The 20,238-nt window shown below is 52.3% G+C and overlaps 1 protein-coding gene across 2 annotated transcripts in view; it reads right to left on the bottom strand.

The window, feature by feature from the left end:
* LOC116939217 (rabphilin-3A-like) overlaps window positions 1-20,238 on the bottom strand; it is a 116,082-nt gene that overhangs the window by 4,476 nt on the left and 91,368 nt on the right. For both annotated transcript variants that reach the window (XM_032947359.2, XM_032947360.2), the window contains exons 14-20: window positions 9,814-9,893; window positions 7,484-7,558; window positions 6,140-6,249; window positions 5,008-5,134; window positions 3,664-3,726; window positions 2,388-2,545; window positions 432-513 (exon numbers count right to left, since the gene is read on the bottom strand). In XM_032947359.2, coding sequence (XP_032803250.2) covers window positions 432-513; window positions 2,388-2,545; window positions 3,664-3,726; window positions 5,008-5,134; window positions 6,140-6,249; window positions 7,484-7,558; window positions 9,814-9,893 — 695 coding nt within the window. The remainder of the gene's footprint in view (window positions 1-431; window positions 514-2,387; window positions 2,546-3,663; window positions 3,727-5,007; window positions 5,135-6,139; window positions 6,250-7,483; window positions 7,559-9,813; window positions 9,894-20,238) is intronic.

Below are 20,238 nucleotides of genomic sequence, written 5' to 3'. Positions count from 1 at the left end.
GCATCGCATGGGACACCAACCCCGCCAAGCTCCCCACCCACGACCCCTTGACCCCCTTAGGGTCCCCTGGACTCTTTACTCAATGTCCCTGGACCACTCGCACTCCTCTGTAGCTCGCCACGCACGCGTCGCTTGGCGGGTCGGGACAAACCGAGACATTCCACCTCGTTTAAGGCTTCAATGGACCTATGGGCGGGGGGGGGAGGCCCAGAATGGACCGGTTCAGGTATATTCGTCACATATCTGGTGCATTCGTTGAGCTAGCCACTGCCCCCCCCCCCCTCCACCCACACCGTTCCCGACCACGTACACCCGTAAAGCAGTGAGACATGTGAAAAGAAGTGGGGGTGGCCAGGGGGGTGGGGGAGTTGCGGCAGTTTCAGGAGTTGCACGAGTTGCGAGAGTTGCGGGAGTTGCGAGGGCCGGCTCACCTCGTTGAACTCGGGGTTCAGGGTCTTCTTCTTGATGCTCGTCTTGCACTTGGCCTTCTTGCCCATGTCGGGTTTCAGATGCCTGCGGGGGTGGAGGGCAGGGAGTGGGGGGGGGGCAGCGGGTGGGGGGGGCAGGGGGTGCGGAGCAGAGGGGGGGCGGGGCGAGGAGCTCAGCTCGGTTGCTCGGTGCGAGCTGCGTGCCCGGCGCCGCTACGTGCAGCCACTACGATGACGATCGTGATGGCCACGACAACAACAACCTTGACGATGATTGCGATGACCATCACCATGGCAATGACGACGACGACGATGGTGATGAATGTGGCCATTAAGATGATCTTCTGTCGTACGGCTGCTGCTGATGTAGATGCAGAGGATCGACTACAATGGCACACTCACGTGGTCAAGCCCAGGTAACCCCGTCGTCAGGTGTAGCGGAGTGGTAGTAATGTATCATCATCATCATCATCGCTGTGATGTCTCCTTCGTATTTGTGGATCGGGGCATTGTGTCGTACGGTTCCCGTTCTGGATGACCACAGTCGCAATCTGCTGGAGAGTTTTTAATGATGACGATGATGATGGTGACAACTATGGTTTTCATGATGATGATGAATGTAAATTTCGATTTAAAGCTTTCGTGACTGCAAGGATTCATCTTCTTTGGTTCTTTCGGTAAAGTCACGTAGAATGAGAATAAAATAATAAATTGATAAAATAAAATAACACAATAATATTCTCACGACGTTTCGGCCACAACACAAGCGGCCTTCATCAGGTGAAGGGACGAGACTGTCTGGAGGACAGCGCTGGAGTGAAAAAGCCACGCTCAGATCGCGACCTTTAAGCTGTGTGAGAAGAAACAAAGCGCCTTGACAAAGGAATTAGCATAGAATTTAGCATTGAAATGGCTGAGTGATTAGCTTGTGACTGGTCACAGAAATGGCTATGTTAAAGTTAAAGCATACACATCCGCAGAGGCACCCCTTGACAAAGGAATTAGCATAGAATTTAGCATTGAAATAGCTAAGTTAAAGCATACACATCCGCAGAGGCACCCCTTGACAAAGGAATTAGCATAGAATTTAGCATTGAAATAGCTGAGTGATTAGCTTGTAACTGGTCACAGAAATAGCTATGTTAAAGTCAGAGCATATACATTCACAGAGGCACCGAGTACAAATCAAACAGGAGAATTTAGCATTGAAATAACTAGGCGAATTTAGCATATGAAATAACTGAGTGATTAGCTTGTGACTGGTCACAGAAATGGCTATGTTGAAGTCAAGGCCTACACATCTGAGCTATTCACAGTAACTGGGTATACACTACAATATATAATGAATACTATATAGTGAACCAATAAAAAACTAAAATGTAAATTACCTCAATGTTATCAATAAACTCTATATATTCTCCAATCAGCTAAGCTACAAACAATAAGTCATTATATATCACAATGCTATATGGCGAGAAAAAAATGGGTGGATTTTTACCCTCAACTTTAGCAACACGGATAGCTACGGGCCCCGTTCAGACGGACGAGTTCATCCATGGTCGGAACAGAGGAGGGGGAGAGAAACAGCTGCGAGGCGCTGTTATACTCCATGTTGTAAACCATACCATTAACCGTGGTGTAGGAGGTATTAAGAGTCAATGCCAGCGAAAGAGCTGCGGTCTGAAGGTCATCGTAAAATACAATTAATTAAGAACGGAAATGGTTTAAAACATCTTTCCAATGGTTACTAAGCCAGAATCCATCTTCTTATACGGTAATACTGTCCAGCAGGCCAAGTGAGAGATGGTGATGATGATGATGACGATGAGGACGATGATGGTGACGATGGTGGTGGTGATGATGACGATGATGGTGGTGATGACGATGGTAATGGTGGTGATGAGGATGGTGGTGATGATGAAGATGGTGGTGGTGGTGATGAATGCGGCCGTTGCTCACAGCTTCACGAAGGGGTCCGAGTATCCATTGGCATCCATGGCGGCCAGGTGAGCACAGCGCAGCACCGTCACCAGCAGGCCGGCCTTCTGCATGCTGTAGCGGAGGCCGATGAGGACGCGGCCCCTCTCCTCCTGACCCTTCTCCTCGCTCTTATCTCCCTGGGACCCCCGGGTGGTGGGGGAGGGGTGGGGGCATGGGGGTGGAGAGTCGGAGGAGGGTGTAACGGGTGCGGGTTGGGGGGACGCACTCATTGATGTGGGGGGTGGGTGGGTGGGTGAGTGTTTGGTGGGTGGGTGGGTGAGTGCTTGTGGGTGGGAGACAGGGCAAGAGTCACGGCTGGATTTAAGTCCACGGTTGTCTGGGTTTGCCACCCGAAGGATATGGACACCCCCTGCACACAGCATCCCGTGTTTGTACCTCTTGCTACGGCTGCCGGCTGCTACTGCCTCTGCTGCTGCTGTGACTCGTCCCGTGCCGCCTACTCCAGTCGATCCACACCCGGTACACCACATCCAGTGTACCTCTCTCGCTGTGGGTGATAGTCATGGTGCCGCCTACTCCTGCCTGCCCAGGACCAGTTTAGTTTGGCCGTGAGCGGGAAGCCAAGTCTGTTCACCGGGTTTGTAGCGTCGGTGCGTTAACGGCTATGCTACTGCTCCCCACTACTCTAAATGTGTGTGCGAGTGCACACGAAGATAAAGACGCCCCGTATAGCCTTTACATGTAGGGAAAGTGCTGTTCGCGAACACCTTTGGAATACCGGCACGGTACACGAGGGGGTGGGTGGGTGGCCAGCACCACGCCTGACTCGCTTTCGTCTCCCGAGCGGCGATGATTGCACACCGCACCAGGTACTCATTTTAGACTGAGTCTACCCAGGCAGAGACCCAGAACTGCTTCAAATATTCGTGACCGATGTTGGTTGCCGTGATCGGGAATTGAACTCGGGTCGCCGGGATTTCGTAGCGCATCGCGCCGACCGCTGCACCACCACTCGGGCACGTGTGTGCGACACAGATAAAGATTCCCGTATAGCCTTCGCGTGTGAGTGCGCACGCGCACACACAACAACAACCGCCAGCCGCCACTAAGTGGCGGTGACGTCACCACGGCGCTTGTGCCGGGCTAGGTGCACGTTGAGGCCACGTGAAGTGTCGAACGCCCGCCGGCAGGTCACGGGGCAGAGCCACGGGTCGACTGACTGAGATGAGTGGCCGATGCACCGCCTGTGCCACCTACTGTCACAACGCGCGCACACACGCACGTGTCCACTCACCTCTTCCTCGTACAGAGCCATCCCACGCGCTCCTCCCATCCCAGTGCCGCTCCTGCGAGCAGACTGCGGAGGAGAGAAGTTCACCATTTGATTGTGTCCGTCAAGCTAGGAACTCGAGAGGCCAACGTGAGTCTCGTTTGGAAGTTAATGGGCGAGCGAGTGAGTGAGTGAGTGAATGAGATAGTGGAAGAGTGAAATTGGCGGGTGAATGAGTGAGTGAGATGGTGGGCGGGTGAATTGATTGGCGGGCGGGTGAGATGGTTGGTGTGATCGCACGGTAAATCTAAAAACACTGCACAAAACATGAATCGCTCTCAAACAATGCATTCCCTGTAGGGCCAGTTGAATCGGGCAGACCACTTTAAGATTGATCATTGCACAAATACAACACAAGAAGTATGTCTTCTTGGTTCTTTCGGTAAAGTCACGTAGAATGAGAATAAAATAATAAATTGATAAAATAAAATAACACAATAAAATTCTCACGACGTTTCGGCCACAACACAAGCGTCCTTCATCAGGTGAAGGAACGAGACTGTCTGGAGGACAGCGCTGGAGCGAAAAAGCCACGCTCAGATCGCAACCTTTAAGCTTAGAGTCGCGGCATCTCTTCAGCAAGGTGAGAGACTTGATTAGTTGAGCCTTCTTATCCCGGAGTCTGTTGAATGATCTTAAGGTTGTGTGGAATCCCTCCCCGTAGAGGCGGATAAATTTCGATTTAAAGCTTTCGTGACTGCAAGGATTCATCTTCTTTGGTTCTTTCGGTAAAGTCACGTAGAATGAGAATAAAATAATAAATTGATAAAATAAAATAACAATAAAATTCTCACGACGTTTCAAAGGTCGCGATCTGAGCGTGGCTTTTTCGCTCCAGCGCTGTCCTCCAGACAGTCTCATCCCTTCACCTGATGAAGGCCGCTTGTGTTGTGGCCGAAACGTCGTGAGAATTTTATTGTGTTATTTTATTTTATCAATGTATTATTTTATTCTCATTCTACGTGACTTTACTGAAAGAACCAAAGAAGATGAATCCTTGCAGTCACGAAAGCTTTAAAATCGGCAAGAAGTATGGGATACTATATGGGGAATCTTTGTCCCGATTGCAAGCCTACCAATTCTTATCCGAAACCCATCACTGGACAGATCATGGCTGTTTATGATAATTAATTCGATGTAAACTTCAAGACGAGACCGTATTTAATTTAAAGTGGCGAAGGCGCGTGCCAATCTTACAGGGACCTCGCCCCTATTGGAGCTCATCAGCACTACTTTATGCCCTGCCACCACCTCCCCTACCCCCCACTGCTGCCATGACGTTGACCGCCGCAGACAGAAGCCACTCACCGGGAGTTGCCTCTCCAGACAGATGTTGAAGTTTTTAGCTTGGTTCGCCTTGAGCTTCTTCAGGGGAATCCGCGTCTCCCCGATGAACTCGTTGTGACCGAATTTGTCCTCGTCGCACACGGACACCCTGAGCGGCGACGGAGGAGAGGGCAGCACGGGGCAAGACACGGGGGTCGCGGCGCGTTATGGACGGGGTTTGGCTACAGGAGTAGACCGTAAGGCCATAACATTTTACACCGTGGAGAACAAACATCGCAATTGTTCGCAAATGCTTCAGGATGCAGGGACATACTTTATGAAATCCGCACATTTGGTAGCAGTTTCATGGTGTCAGGGATGGGTTCACGGTCTCACGATCTCACCGACGGGGTCACTGTGTCAATGATGATATGGTGAGGTCACGGTGTCAATGACGGGGTCACTGTGTCAATGGTGATATGGTGAGGTCACGGTGTCAATGACGAGGTCACGGTGTCAATGACGAGGTCACTGTGTCAAGTGATATGGTGAGGTCACGGTGTCAATGATGGGGTCACTGTGTCAATGGTGATATGGTGAGGTCACGGTGTCAATGACGGGGTCACTGTGTCAATGGTGATATGGTGAGGTCACGGTGTCAGTGACGGGATCAGGGTGTCAATGGTGACATGGTGAGGTCACGGTGTCAATGACGGGGTCAGTGTTAATGGTGACATGGTGAGGTCACAGTGTCAATGACGAGGTCACTGTGTCAATGGTGATATGGTGAGGTCACGGTGTCAATGACGAGGCCACTGTGTCAATGGTGATATGGTGAGGTCACGGTGTCAATGACGGGGTCACGGTGTCAATGGTGATATGGTGAGGTCACGGTGTCAATGACGAGGTCACTGTGTCAATGGTGACATGGTGAGGTCACGGTGTCAATGACGGTGTCACTGTCAATAGGGAGGTTAATGTCAATGACGGTGTCAGTGTCCATAGTGAGGACACGGTGTCAATGACCGGGTCACTTTGTGAATAGTAAGGTGAGGGTGTCAGGGACGGGGTCACGGGGTCACGGACGGGGTCACGGAGCATCACTTCTGGAGGATTCTGGCTGGGGCTCTAGCACGGTTTCACACCCCCCTACCCCCCCTCCCGCCCCGGGCACCGTAGCGTCTTGCGCAGCATGTCGTCGTCCGTGATGCCGTGGTAGGTGAGCGTCTCGTTCCACACGGGGTGCAGCGTGTTCCGCAGCGTCTTCGTGCGCAATTTGTTCGCCTGCGGGAACATTTATTTTTTTCGCAACAACAACAAAAAACTCCCCACGGCCCTGGCCGTGGTGCAGTCTCGTCAACGAATTGTTTGGAGCGGGGTGCTGGTAGCGAGCAGCTCGCCAAGAAGGCCGGCACGGCACACAATAGGCGCTGGCTGGCTGGGTGGGTGGCCAGCACCACAATCCGGTCCGCCTTTGTCTCCCCGGCGGCGATGTTTACACACCACCACGAAGGAGTCCCAGTACCGGTTCAGACGTTCGTCGCCGGTGTTGCCCGCGAACGGGAAATCGAACTGTGGGGGGTCGTGTCACGTTGCGATCGCGCGGCGTGCGCCAGACCCCCAGCGACACTCCTCCACGTCGACTGTGACCTCGGCCGTAGCCTGGACCCTGGAGCCGAGCTCCGTCATTAGGTCAACCCAGACTTCACTCCTAATCTCCAGCCCAGTCCTAATCCTATCGCTAATCCGATACGTGGCCGCGAGCCCCGACACGGCTCGCGCTCAGCCAAACGGTGACACGCCTGGCCCCCATCCCCACGTGGCTCTGCCAATGTTCCGTGGCGAGGTGTTAACTACCTCGCCTGGTCTACAGGAGGTCGTCGGTTCGATCCCGACCCTGCGATGCCTGTAGGCTTATCCCCTCCACATTTAGCCTCGGCGTGCGTCTCGAGTTTTTGGCTGCCGCTATAAATGTGCACGCGATAAGCCGCTTCGTTGAGCTGTCATTTTATGGCCATGTCGCTTCTGTAAAAGAGCTACGGAGCTCTGTGAGTTTTTTTATCTGTCACGTGGAGGGTGGGGGGGGGGGATCACGCAGTGGCACTTTGTGTCAAATCATTACAACCTCCCCCCTGCCATCGCCAACAACGCCATCACCTCTGCCATCCTGCTCGGCCATCGTCTCTCCCCATCGCCTGCCCCGCTCCCATCGGCCCCTATCATCTCCGCTCGCCATCACCCATCGCGATCAGCCATCCCATCACCCCCAACCCCCACTACTGCCCAACATCATCACCCATCACCTCCGATAATAAAACCCTGCACTCACATCGCCAGCGAGGTTCCTGCCTCCTCCTCCTCCTCCTCCGCACCACTCCCTCGAATTGCCAACCTCATCGCTCACCCCCAGCCCGCCCCCCCGCTCGCCCCCGCCTCCCCCCTCGCTTCCCACCCCGCCTCCTCGCCTGCCCCCCACCCCCCACCGCCCACCGCCCACCACGCCCCTGCTCTCCCGCACCTTGCTCGCTCCGGGCAGAAGATGCAGCTTCACGTAAGGGTCGGCGAGACCGTTTGAGTCCATGGGCTTGAGTCCCTGCTCGCACGCACGCACACCAAAGACAAAGATCCCCCCCCCCCGTATAGCCTGTTAAATGGGCAAGTGCTGTTAGCGAGCACCTCACACTCACACACGCTGGCAGCTGGGTGGTGCACGTACAACCTACTTGCTGCGCTGCCCCACTGAGGAATCCACCTGTTCGAGAAATCGATGTTTTTGACTATTTACGCAATTGACGACATGCAAACGACATGCAAATGAGACGCTGGTGTTGCACGGGGGGTGGGGGGGGAGGGTGGGCTAACGGAGCAAAAGCGACCAGCAGCCCTCGTGGTTGTGAAAACGTAGAACGTCGGGAAACCATCCACACGAGTTGCGTCCAAACGAGACCCTCCGTCGTCTGCTTTTCAATCATTTGTATGTGCAATGAATAAGGTCCGTTGCCCGAAACGTCGCATGATTTTTACGCGTTTCCATTTAAGGCAACGCACAAACACACGCTGTCGTTGTTGACGAATGTGGCGAGTGTTTTGTGATTTCTTTTATCGAACCGTGACCATTCATCAAGTGGGTGGGTGGGGTGGGTGGGTGTACATGTGCGACAAAAATAGCTTCACAGCTCATCGGGTTCTTCCAGTCCAAATACAAATTCCGATCTCTGGAAGCTGCTTTTACGCACGGGAATATTTTTTTGTTTTAATTCGTTTGCAAACTAAAACGGCTGCTTGCGGTTTCGGATGGTCTTCCCACGATCTCCCCACATCCCAGAGCATCTCTCTCGTATCTCCCGCCCCCCCCCCCCCATCCCCCCTGATCTCCTGGGGAAGACTGTGTGTGTGTGTGTGCGAGCCGCGTTAAGACTTCACGTCGCGTCAAAGACGTGGGGGAAGGAGGAGGAGGGGTTGGACGCCGAGACGCAGGGAAATCGATGGCAAGACGAGGACAGGAGGGGGCAGAGACCACTGGGTGGAGACAAGGGGAATTATATGAATACAAATAAGTAACATCATTAATAATATCAACATTTTAACTTTTAATAACAATGAAAATGCACGCCAATAATTCCTTGCGGCCCTTTGTCAAATTCACGGCAGGAAGGAGGCTTCCTCCCCGCGGTGTGGGTCACGGTGGGGGAGGGTGGGAGTAGGGGAGGAAGAAGGGGAGGGGTGTTTGACCGGCGTGGTGAAGTATGGTCAAATTACCCCCTACCGCCCGCGGTGCCGGACGGATGACCACTCTGTGATGCTGCTGTGTGCAACCCCAGGGGAGGATCGAACTCGGATGAATTGGGTTCAGAGCCCCGTTAAGTCAACCGCAGCGCCGCCTTTTTGCTAAAATGCCAACATCGTATAATAGTAAGAACGATAACAACAATTCCATTCATCAAGAAATCTCAAGATTATTTTGTCTAGGTAGGGTGCTGCTACATTAGGATGTTTGGCCGCTCCCATTAATGGCTTAGGGTGGGCGGGAGGAAACCCCATCCATCACCATCACCACCACCCCACCATCACCACCACCCACACCATCACCCCCACCCTCACCACCACCCCCCACCTTCATCGTCTCCATCCTCGTGGTTTATCGTTCCACCTCCAACTACGTGGAGGTTTTACAGGCGCAGCTCAGCACAGATGTATTTTAAAAATATATCAATCGCTTGCACAGCAACCGCTTGGCCACATTGCAGGCCGTGTCTGCGTCGCCTGCTATTCCCCAGGCATCGAGTGTACGATGAACCAGGCCGGAGCCGGCTTAGCTTTGTTGCTACTGAAAAAGAGCTCTATAGCTCAGTGGGCCTTACCTGCTGAAATAAATAGTTTAGTTTAGAGTAAATTGGCAGGTGGGGTAAAGCTTGGGTACTCCCACCTCTTCAAAATATGTCTGCCCAATGTGGAAGAGTAGGCCAAATCACTCTCTAGAGGGAGCTCTCTGGAGCTTCCCTCTCGCACCTTCGATTAGCACGGCTGGCTACGTACAGTGCGAAAAAAGTTCCACATGCATACGTGAGCGTCGCTCCTCCGCCCACCGCTGTTTCTGAAGGGCGACTGCCTCCAATTGCGCAGTAGCGTCAATCCTCAACCCTCCTCCGCTCCACCCTCCTCCTCCACTCAACCCACTGCCACCACCTAACTCGACATTACCGCGATCGCCTCCATCGCATCACCAACACCGCTGCGTGCCACCGCCAACGCGGGCAGCAGCGAATCATTTGTCCGCAAAACCGGCACAGGAGGGAGTGGGTGACGAGGAGGAGGAGGATGAGGAGAAGGTGCCACCACCGTCATCACCTTGCCCTTGATGATGGTGCAGTGCAGGGCGTTGTTCGCCTGTTCGTAGAGCAGAGTGAATTCCAGCGTGCCCAGAGTAGCTGCAGTACACGCACACACGCACACACACACGCACACACGCGCGCACACACACGCACAAAGACAAATATACCCCGTGTAGTCGCTTCAATAGACTGTCGGGACAAGTGCTGGTATCGAGAACCTAAGAGAGCCGGCACGGCACAATGAGGGGGTGGGTGGGCAGCACCAGGCACGGCCGCCTCCGCAGTAGCGATGTTTACACACAGCACCAGCGACTCGCGGTGGCTAGGAGATGTTAACTACCTCGCCTGGTATACAGGTGGTCGTGGCTTCGATCCCGACCCTGTATATTTGGAGTGTGCGTGTTCTCCCCGTGGTCGCGTGGATTATTATCCGGGTCCTCCGGTTTTTTGCCTCCACATTTAGAATCACCATCACGCGTTGAGAGTACCTGGCTGCTGTGAATGTCCACGTGATAAACCGCTTCGTTATCGTTTCTAGACCGGTCGCTTCTGAAAACGAATTAAATAGCTCAGTGGGCCTTACCTGGCCAAATACACATAGTAGAGCCCTCGCTTGCACTCGGTTCGCCGGGTTCATAGCACTGTGCACTAACCACTGCACCACGACTCCCTACACACACTATGCACAGGCAGAACTCATCAGAACTGGCAGTACTCATCAGCACAGGCAGAACTCATCAGCGCAGGCAGTACTCATCAGCACTGGCAGTACTCATCAGCACAGGCAGAACTCATCAGCGCAGGCAGTACTCATCAGCACTGGCAGTACTCATCAGCACAGGCAGAACTCGTCAGCACAGGCAGAACTCGTCAGCACAGGCAGAACTCGTCAGCACAGGCAGAACTCGTCAGCACAGGCAGAACTCATCAGCACAGGCAGAACTCATCAGCACAGGTAGAACTCATCAGCACAGGCAGAACTCATCAGCACAGGCAGTACTCATCAGCACAGGCAGAACTCATCAGCACAGGCAGTACTCATCAGCGCAGGCAGAACTCGTCAGCACAGGCAGAACTCGTCAGCACAGGCAGAACTCATCAGCACAGGCAGTACTCATCAGCACAGGCAGAACTCATCAGCACAGGCAGTACTCATCAGCGCAGGCAGAACTCGTCAGCACAGGCAGAACTCGTCAGCACAGGTAGAACTCGTCAGCACAGGTAGAACTCATCAGCACTGGCAGTACTCATCAGCACAGGTAGAACTCATCAGCACTGGCAGTACTCATCAGCACAGGTAGAACTCATCAGCACAGGCCAGTACTCATCAGTGGAGTCTCAGTGCGAGTCCTGGCCAAGGGTCGTTTCTGTTGGGAATGAAGTTTCGCCCCAGCAGTGAAATCGACACGCGTCACGATGTGGCTGATGAGCATGGCAATAGATCACATTCTTGAAAAATATAAATTGAAAACAATTTAAGCAAAAAACCCACGACGTTTCGATCGCAACACAAGCGGACTTCTCTCCGCCTGATGAAGACCGCTGGTGTTGCAATCGAAACGTCGTTGGTTTTTTGCTTTTATTATTTTCAATGTATTATTATTTTCAATAGACATTTTATTCATTTATTTTTATTTTCTATCTACGTGACTTTACCGAAAGAACCAAGAATATGAATTCCTGCAGTCACAAAAGTTAAGTCAAAATATGATAACAAATCATTAATCACGATGAAATTAATCATGACCATGATTGAATTGATCATGACGAAGTGAGCATCATTATTAATTAATGACTTAACCAATCAGGATTACTTAATCATGATAAATTAATTAATCATGAGCCCCATAAATTGATCACGATGTTTAATTGATATTTGGTTTCATAATGATAATGCATTAATGATGATGACGAAGAATCCACAAATCTCACGATGACGATGATGATGACTCATCATCCGTGGATTATTACAATTATTGTATTCCCGGCGTCACCGTGCGTGACAATCCAAAGTGGAAATATATTCTCTATTTTATTATACAGATGCCAAACCGTGAACAGGGATTTTGCAAATAGATCAAACCATCATGTATGTAGAACTTCTTTCGCACCGTACGTAGCCAACCGCGCTAAATGAGCATGATCATCGCGGTCCCACACACGCGGGAGTGAAGAGAGTGAGAGCTTTGTTGGTGGAGGTGGCGGGGGGGGGGGTAGGAAGTGGTGGTGGGGGGCATGACGGTGTAAATCTGCCGTTCTTTAGCTTCGTGGGGGTCAGGGGCGGAGACGACGCAGATGGCATTTTCCATTTCAACAGACACATCCACGTGTGTACACAAAGATCCCCCCGTATAGCCTGTAACAGACTGTTGTGAGCGAGCACCTATGAAGGCCGGCACGGCACACGAGGGGGTGGGTGGCCAGCACCACGCCCGGCCGCCTTTGTCTCCCCAGCGGCGATGTTTACACACCACACCAGGTACTCGTTTGAGGCTGAGTCGACCTAGGGGAGGCCCAGAACCGGTTCAGATAATCGTCACTGGTGTTGCACACACACGTGGGTGCACACTAACAAACAACACCCCCCCCCCTAATTCCATCTTCACCCATGCGCCCAGCATCTCATTAGACGTCTCACGTTGTGATTATTAAATAAAGGCATCCTTGCATTAATTAGAGCAGGAATCGTAGCGGGAGCCCCACTTGAAGGGGCAGAACAGGGGCAAGACCACAGTCATTCCTCCACTCGTACAGAGTGGAGAGTCTATCACCAGGGGTCGGCAGCAAAAATAACAAGGGCCGTCTCTCATTGGTGGAAACGAAATCGCGTGGGGCTCTATGAAAGTCGACACGCGTGCCGTCTCTCATTGGTGGAAACGAAATCGCGTGGGGCTCTATGAAAGTCGACACGCGCGCCGTCTCTCATTGGTGGAAACGAAATCGCGTGGGGCTCTATGAAAGTCGACACGCGCGCCGTCTCTCATTGGTGGAAACGAAATCGCATGGGGCTGCATTGTCATGAAATCACGATCTCCCCGCCGCTCTATTACATTTCGTGTATTGCCGTGATCCTAATCCCGACCCTAACCTTGACCCCCCTCGCGCTGAGGTCAAGATTACACTGCACGTTGTAATGGGGAAATATAACGGGCGTGTACTTGCGCTAATGGAGGTCGCTTCGAGCTAACGGAGCTCACTAAGAGCGAATGGAAGTCGCATTAGCCGACCTATCTTTATGAGTATATCCAGTCTAATAGATGTACGTGTGTGTGTGTATATATACCGTACCTGTGTCTGTAAATGTGTTACGACTGAGAACCTACGTACCGAGGGTGAATGGCTGTGCGTGAACATCTGTGAAAAAGAGCTTTACAGCTCATCGGATTCCTCCAGTGTGAATACATAGTCTCATGTAGAAGATGAAGGCGCAGCCCTGCAATTGCTGGCTGACGTCACTGCTGGCGGAAGAGGCCTCCTGTATGTACCTATGGTGAACTTCTTTCGCACCGTACGTAGCCAACCGTGCTAATTGTATGTGCGGGGAGGCGCCACACAGCCCCCTATAGGGGCCAATTGGCCTACTCTTCCACATTGGGCAGACATCTTCCGTAGGAGGTGGGAGTACCCAGACTTTACCCAACCTGCCAATTGGATTTCAACTAAACTACGACTAAACTATTTATTTGACCAGGTAAGGCCCACTGGGCTATATTGCCCCTTTTCAGAAGCGACCTGGCCACAAATGATAGCTCAGCAAAGTGGCCTATCAATGTGGACATTTACAGCAGTCAAAGACTCTAAATGTGAAGAGAATACCGGAGGACCCGGAGAAAAAATCCACGTGACCACGAGGAGAGAAAGAGAGACACCGCAAAGTCGAAATATACAACAGGCGTCGTCAGGGGTCGTGATAGAACCCACGGCCTCGTGTATACCGAGCGAGGTAGTAAACATCTCCTAGCCACCGTGGCGCCCACCATCACAGAATCGTGTTCATTGTTTCAGGTGCCGCGCCCGGAGATAAGACAAAGCCAAACCCCCGTGTACAGCACTGCTGCCCTTCACTGATGCCGGCCAACGTGTATGCACTTGCCCCGGCAGGCTATACTCCTTTACGGGAATCTTTTGCTGTTGTGTGTGTGTGCTGCGGGCCACCGCACCCCCTTCGTGTGCTGTTCCGGTCTCAAATAGGTGCTCGCTAGAACAGCATTTGCCCCAAGCGGTAATGCAACAGGCCACGTGGGGGATCTTTGTCTGTGTATGTATGTTTATGTATGCGTATGGGTGCCTACTTGTGTGTGCATTTACTGTGATGTATGTGCGTCTCGGATGAGTGGCTGTGTATGTATTTGTAGATATGCTGTATATATATGAGTATATTAATACCGTACAAGCATTCATCCCAAACCTCTGAGGAGCGGTGGCGCAGTGGTTAGCACACTGCTCTGCGAACCCTGTAACCCGGAGTTCGATTTTCCCTCCCTTGTATCGACGTGTCGGCCTTAAAATGAGTACCTGGTGCGCTGTGTGAACATCACACACTGGGGAGATAAAGGCGGTCGGGGCTCGACTATTTCCACTCGTGTGCCGTATCGGCTTCAATAGGCGCTTGTTCACAGCACTTGCCCCAATAGTCCGTTCAGGCTACACGGAGGATCTTTGTCTTTGCCTGTAACCTAGCGTTGTGAAGGGCTCTGATTGGTGGCTCACACACGGATGTTGTGAAACTCCCTTCCCGTGAGCGTCAAGGAGGTGCACATATACCCAGGGCTCGCCAGGAGAAGTGAGTACAGCAAAGCGAGAACTGATCGCCATCCGTTTCCATCTGTACGGGGGATAGAGTCTTGCCCCCTCGTGCAAGGCGCGGTTTTTCTCCGGGTGCTCCGGTTTCCACCTTTGCGCTGTGGTGGATAGGAGATGTTATCTGCCTCGCCCGGTATACAGGTCGTGGGTTCGATCGTGACCCTGACGCCTGCTGCTGCTGTTGTATATTTGTAGTTTGCGGTGTCTCTCGCGTGGATTGTTCTCCGGGTCCTCCACGTTTAGAAAGACGCGTTCAGAGTATTTGGCTGTGACAAATTACCACGTGACGAGCCACTTTGTTGAGCTGTCGTTTGTGGCGAGGTCGCTTCTGAACAATAAGAGCTATATAGCGCAGTGAGGCCTTACCTGGTAAAAATAAATAAAAAATATATTCTCCCCTGCCACGTGGTGGTATAAACACACCTCATCGTTCATTGGGAGGGCTGAAAACATCTTTATATGAAGAAAAAAAGTAGCAGCAGCAGCAAGGCCCTCCTGAATAAGATTCACGAGACCCAGCGCGGTCCTCCTCGCAGAATAAGTTTCCTGTTATTTTACAAATCACTAATTTAATTTATTCCGTCGCGGCCGAGTGACTGAACCTGTCGAGTTGCCCGCAGCTCCGCGTGGGGGTGATTCCACCACGAGGGAGGGGAGGGGAGACGGCCCACCACATTCCTGCACTTTCCACCCCCGTCTTTTCACTCTTCCCTCATCTCCCAATCATCTCCTCTACCTCGATCCCAGTCGACTGGGAGACATGGATTTCCGTTTGTGCAATATATTCGATGTCTCACGTGACAACAGTCATCATTATTCCTGTAAACGATTTCTCTTTGCTTCATTGGTTTTTGTTTATTTTTGTGTCAAACATTTTTTGGTTTCGTTTTTTTTTTTGCCGACCCAGGTCACGCTTGCAAGGGGAAAAAAATCCGCTCCACTCCAGTCTCCGATTTAGCACGGCTGGTCTCGTATGGTGCAAAGAAATTAAATATACATACATTGTTTTACTTTTTTTATTTTACCAGGTAAGGCCACACTGAGCTATATAGCTCTTTTGTTCAGAAGCGACCTCGCCACAAATGATAGCTCAACGAAGTGGCTCATCACGTGGACATTTATAACAGCCACACACGTGACGTTGATTCTAAATGTGGAGGGAAAAACAGGAGGACCCGGAGAAAAAAATCCACGCGACCACAGGGAGAGAGAGACGCGCAAACTCCAAATATACAGCAGGCGTCGCCAGGGTCTGGATAGAACCCACGACCTCCTGTGTACCAGGTGAGGTAGTAAACATCGCGAGACCGTAACGCCCGGTACCACTGCCGTGTCACCAGCTGATTACGCGTGAGTAGCTCGTGGTCTCTTTACGTGGACAATAACCTTTGTTTACGCTCCTGGTTAGTTTGCACATCCCCACCCCGCGGTGTCTTGCACCTGCCTGCCTCCACTGACTGTGGTCCGAGTCTCTACGTAACAATATTGTTCGATGTCTAACTCCATGGACCTCTTGGCAACTCTGTGGACCTCTATCTAACTATGGATCTCTGTGTAACTCTATGGATCTGTGTAACTCTATGGATCTGTGTAACTCTATGGATCTGTGTAACTCTATGGATCTGTGTAACTCTATGGCTCTCTGTGTAACTCTATGGATCTCTATGTAACTATGTGGATCTCTGTGTAACTCTATGGCTGTCTGTGTAACTCTATGGCTGTCTGTGTAACTCTATGGCTTTCTGTGTAACTCTGGATCTCTATGTAACTCTATGGATATCTGTGTAACTCTATGGATCTCTGTGTAACTCTACGGATCTCTGTGTAACTCTATGGCTCTGTGTAACTCTATGGATCTCTATGTAACTCTACGGATCTTTATGTAACTCTATGGATCTCTGTGTAACTATAGATCTCTGTGTAACTCTATGGATGTCTGTGTAACTCTATGGATCTCTGTGTAACTCTATGGATCGCTGTGTAACTCTACGGCTTTCTGTGTAACTCTATGGATCTCTATGTAACTCTATGGCTTTCTGTGTAAATCTATGGATCTCTATGTAACTCTATGGATCTCTATGTAACTCTATGTAGCTGACAGCACTCTTGCCCTGTGGTCGTCCCTGGGATGGAGCTGCTTCGCTCAGTGGGGCCTTAGCAGCAGAGATAATACAAGTATTAAGTCTTGAGTATGTGAGTGCGAGAGAGAGATAAATAGATGGAGATAAAATCAGATTTAAAAAATTATCACTCCCCCGATTTTTTTTCAGCTCCACCCCAAAAATTCTGCCTTTTTGATTCGCTGCTACGGCAAATATCGCACCTCCGATTTGCACGGTTGGCTACGTACGGTGCGAAAGAGGTTCAACATACACACACAACAACATAGCGCACCTTCAGTGAGGAGTGATACATCCGAGCCAAACCTGCGCTGCCTTCCCTTCCCGCCTAGTCGCACTGACCAGCGTGGTGAAGTATGGACAGGCCAACTTCACTCAGCGATGGCATGGTGGGGGGTGGGAGGGTGGAGGGGGGGAGGGGGCTTCATCCAGCGATGGATGGACAAAAGAGGGGGGGGGCTGTAATTTAATATCGGGTTTTTTTTTAAATTTGATTCCGGGGGTTTGGGAAATCGATAGGACGAATATAAGATGTATTCACGTATCCGTCGTGTATCTCACTTAGGGTAAGGGCTAATATTTACAAGCGGTTAATTTTAATAAATGTGCCAAGGACACAGGGCACATGGGAATAATGTTTTAAGTTGATCCAAGTGGCGTCTCGTCATCATCGTCATCATCGTCACGACCTGCCCAGTTCATCGAGAGATGCAGCGAGAGGGAGATGTGGAGAGAGAGAGGAAGAGGGTGGAGGTGTCAAGGGAGAGGATGTGGAGGGAGTGGAGGGAGAGGGGGGAGATGTGGAGAGAGACAGAGAGAGACGCGAAGATGGTGGAGATGTGGAGGCAGAGGGAGGATTTTGAGGAAGACGTCGGGAGATATTTAGGGAGAAAGAGAGAGGAGGAAGAGTGGGTGACGCGGAGAGGAGGGAGATGCACAACAAGATTTATGGGAGTTGTAATCGCGGAACGGCATGGGAGGTTTGCAGAGGCGGCGTGAGCGAGATGTGAGAGACGCGCCAGAGAGGAGGAGTGAGGGAGATTGTGGATCAAGGTGAGGAATGAGAGAGGAGAGATGGAGGCAGCCCCTTCCGTCATTACACCCCACAGCCCCCCACCCCCTCACCCCCTCACCCCATCCCCCACCCCCTCACCCCACCGCCCCCCACCCCCTCACCCCATCCCCCACCCCCTCCCCCCGGCCATAACTCGCGCCGCGTCACGCGTCGAGGTTACCGGTGGAGGTGAAGCTTCCTCCTCCCGTCACGCCTCAAGACTACGAGTTGCGCCATCGGGAATCGACACGGATCGCATTGATCTTCATCCAGCAGTGGATAGAACGTGCGATTTCATGATGACGATGATGGCACGCCAGAGAAAGAGAGAGAGGTGGAAACACGCAAAACTACCACACACACGCACACGCACGCACACTCGCACACACTCGCACACACACACACGCGCACACACGCGCACACACACACACACGCACACACACGCACGCACACACGCGCGCCGACCTGGGAATGAACACCGATCTATCGCGGGCGTCTCGGGATGATGAAAAACAAGGAACGCGCAGCAGCAGCAGCAGCAGCAACAGCAACAATAGCAGCAACAACAACAGCAACAACAACAACAGCAGCAACAACAACAACAGCAACAACAACAGCAACAACAACAGCAACAACAACAACAACAGCAACAGCAACAACAACAACAGCAACAACAACAGCAACAACGTGGTGGCGACACAACGCGTGGGGTGCCGCGTGGACAGACGCCACGCGCCGCGCCGCCAGTCGGCGACTCGGAGCAGCACGGACGCCGTCAAAGTGCACGGAACGCGGAGCTGAAAAAATGTGCGGAGAAGCAGAGTGACGTGGTGGTGAACGTTGTGGTGGTGGTGGTGAACGTGGTGGTGGTGGTGAACGTGGTGGTGGTGGTGAACGTGGTGGTGGTGGTGGTGGTGAACGTGGTGGTGGTGCAGGTGGTGGTGGTGGTGCAGGTGGTGAACGTGGTGGTGGTGGTGCAGGTGGTGAACGTGGTGGAGGCGGTGGTGGTGGTGGTGCAGGTGGTGGAGGCGGTGCAGGTGGTGAGCGTGGTGGCGGTGGTGGAGGCGGTGCAGGTGGTGAGCGTGGAGGCGGTGCAGGTGGTGAACGTGGAGGCGGTGGTGGAGGCGGTGCAGGTGGTGAGCGTGGAGGCGGTGCAGGTGGTGAACGTGGTGGTGGTGGTGAACGTGGTGGTGGTGGTGGTGAACGTGGTGGTGGTGGTGAACGTGGTGGTGGTGGTGGTGAACGTGGTGGTGGTGCAGGTGGTGAACGTGGTGGTGGTGAACGTGGTGGTGATGGTGCAGGTGGTGAACGTGGTGGAGGCGGTGGTGGTGGTGGTGCAGGTGGTGGAGGCGGTGCAGGTGGTGAGCGTGGTGGCGGTGCAGGTGGTGAACGTGGTGGAGGCGGTGGTGAAGGAGGGGGTGGGGGGCTAAGTGTGAGATGCACGCTGGGAATGACAATGAGAGACAGAAAAGAGAAACACGCGAATCAGAGAACACGGACGAAGTCGATACACCATTCCGGTAAACGTGCCAACCGACGTCGGGCCAACGTTAGCATGTTTGGTTGGAACCGTGTTACGAACGTTGACCGAACGTTCACCCAACGTTTGCGCAACGTTCGCCCAACAACGTTGGCCCCAACTGTTAACCCAACGCTCCGCGTTCACTTGAGATATCTCGACAAATTAGAGAGATGCGGCTGTGGGCAATGGTGGAGCCAGGATTTTCAGGTAGGGGGGGCAACCCCTCCAGCAATGAAAATGATCGGAGTTGTTAGTAAGTAGGGACTTGTTAATAAGTAAGGAGTTGTTAGTAAGTAAGGACTTGTGCTTTTTATTCGGCGCAGCCATCGATCGAGGGTCGAATTCGAACCGCGTTGTGTGATCGGCATCGCACTCGCTGAAGGTCTTTGCCTTCAGGGAAGTCGTGGACTGTATACGCAACTGGGCACAATTCTGAGTCACTTATAACTACTTTTCCGTTACTTATTGCCAATTATGGACTCAGACTATTGTCCTATCACCTTGTAGAGTCCCTGGCACGTAATAATATGCTACACAGAGGCAGTGGGGGTCGCAAAATGCCGATGTATTACTAATAAACCCCAATAATCCAACCGAAATTAGGGATTTCGATCGGATCATTGGGGGGCACGTGCGGACGCATCACGGCTGGAGGGGGGCTGACGATGGCGGATGGTCGAGAGTAATAACGGAGCGGCAGCAGACAAGAGATGGAACGCGTCGATTTGAGGGCCGCGCGCCGAGGAGGAGATGGAGCGATACAAATCTTCGCGTGCTGCGGGATTCTCGGGTGGGTCGCTACATCGCAGGATAGTGAGAGGTGGTGGTGGCGGCTTGGGCAGGCATTCATCCAGCAGTGAATTGACCATGACCGACGATGATCACGATTCGAGTGAGTCAGACGTAACAGCAGATCGGTGATAATAAATGGTTGCTCGCTTT

This window comes from Petromyzon marinus, chromosome 5 (assembly GCF_048934315.1).
Source record: "Petromyzon marinus isolate PM22_M1 ecotype Great Lakes invasive population chromosome 5, UKy_Petmar_22M1.pri1.0, whole genome shotgun sequence".
Taxonomy (NCBI): Eukaryota; Metazoa; Chordata; class Hyperoartia; order Petromyzontiformes; family Petromyzontidae; genus Petromyzon; species Petromyzon marinus.
This window is presented reverse-complemented; position numbering and strand designations above follow the sequence as displayed.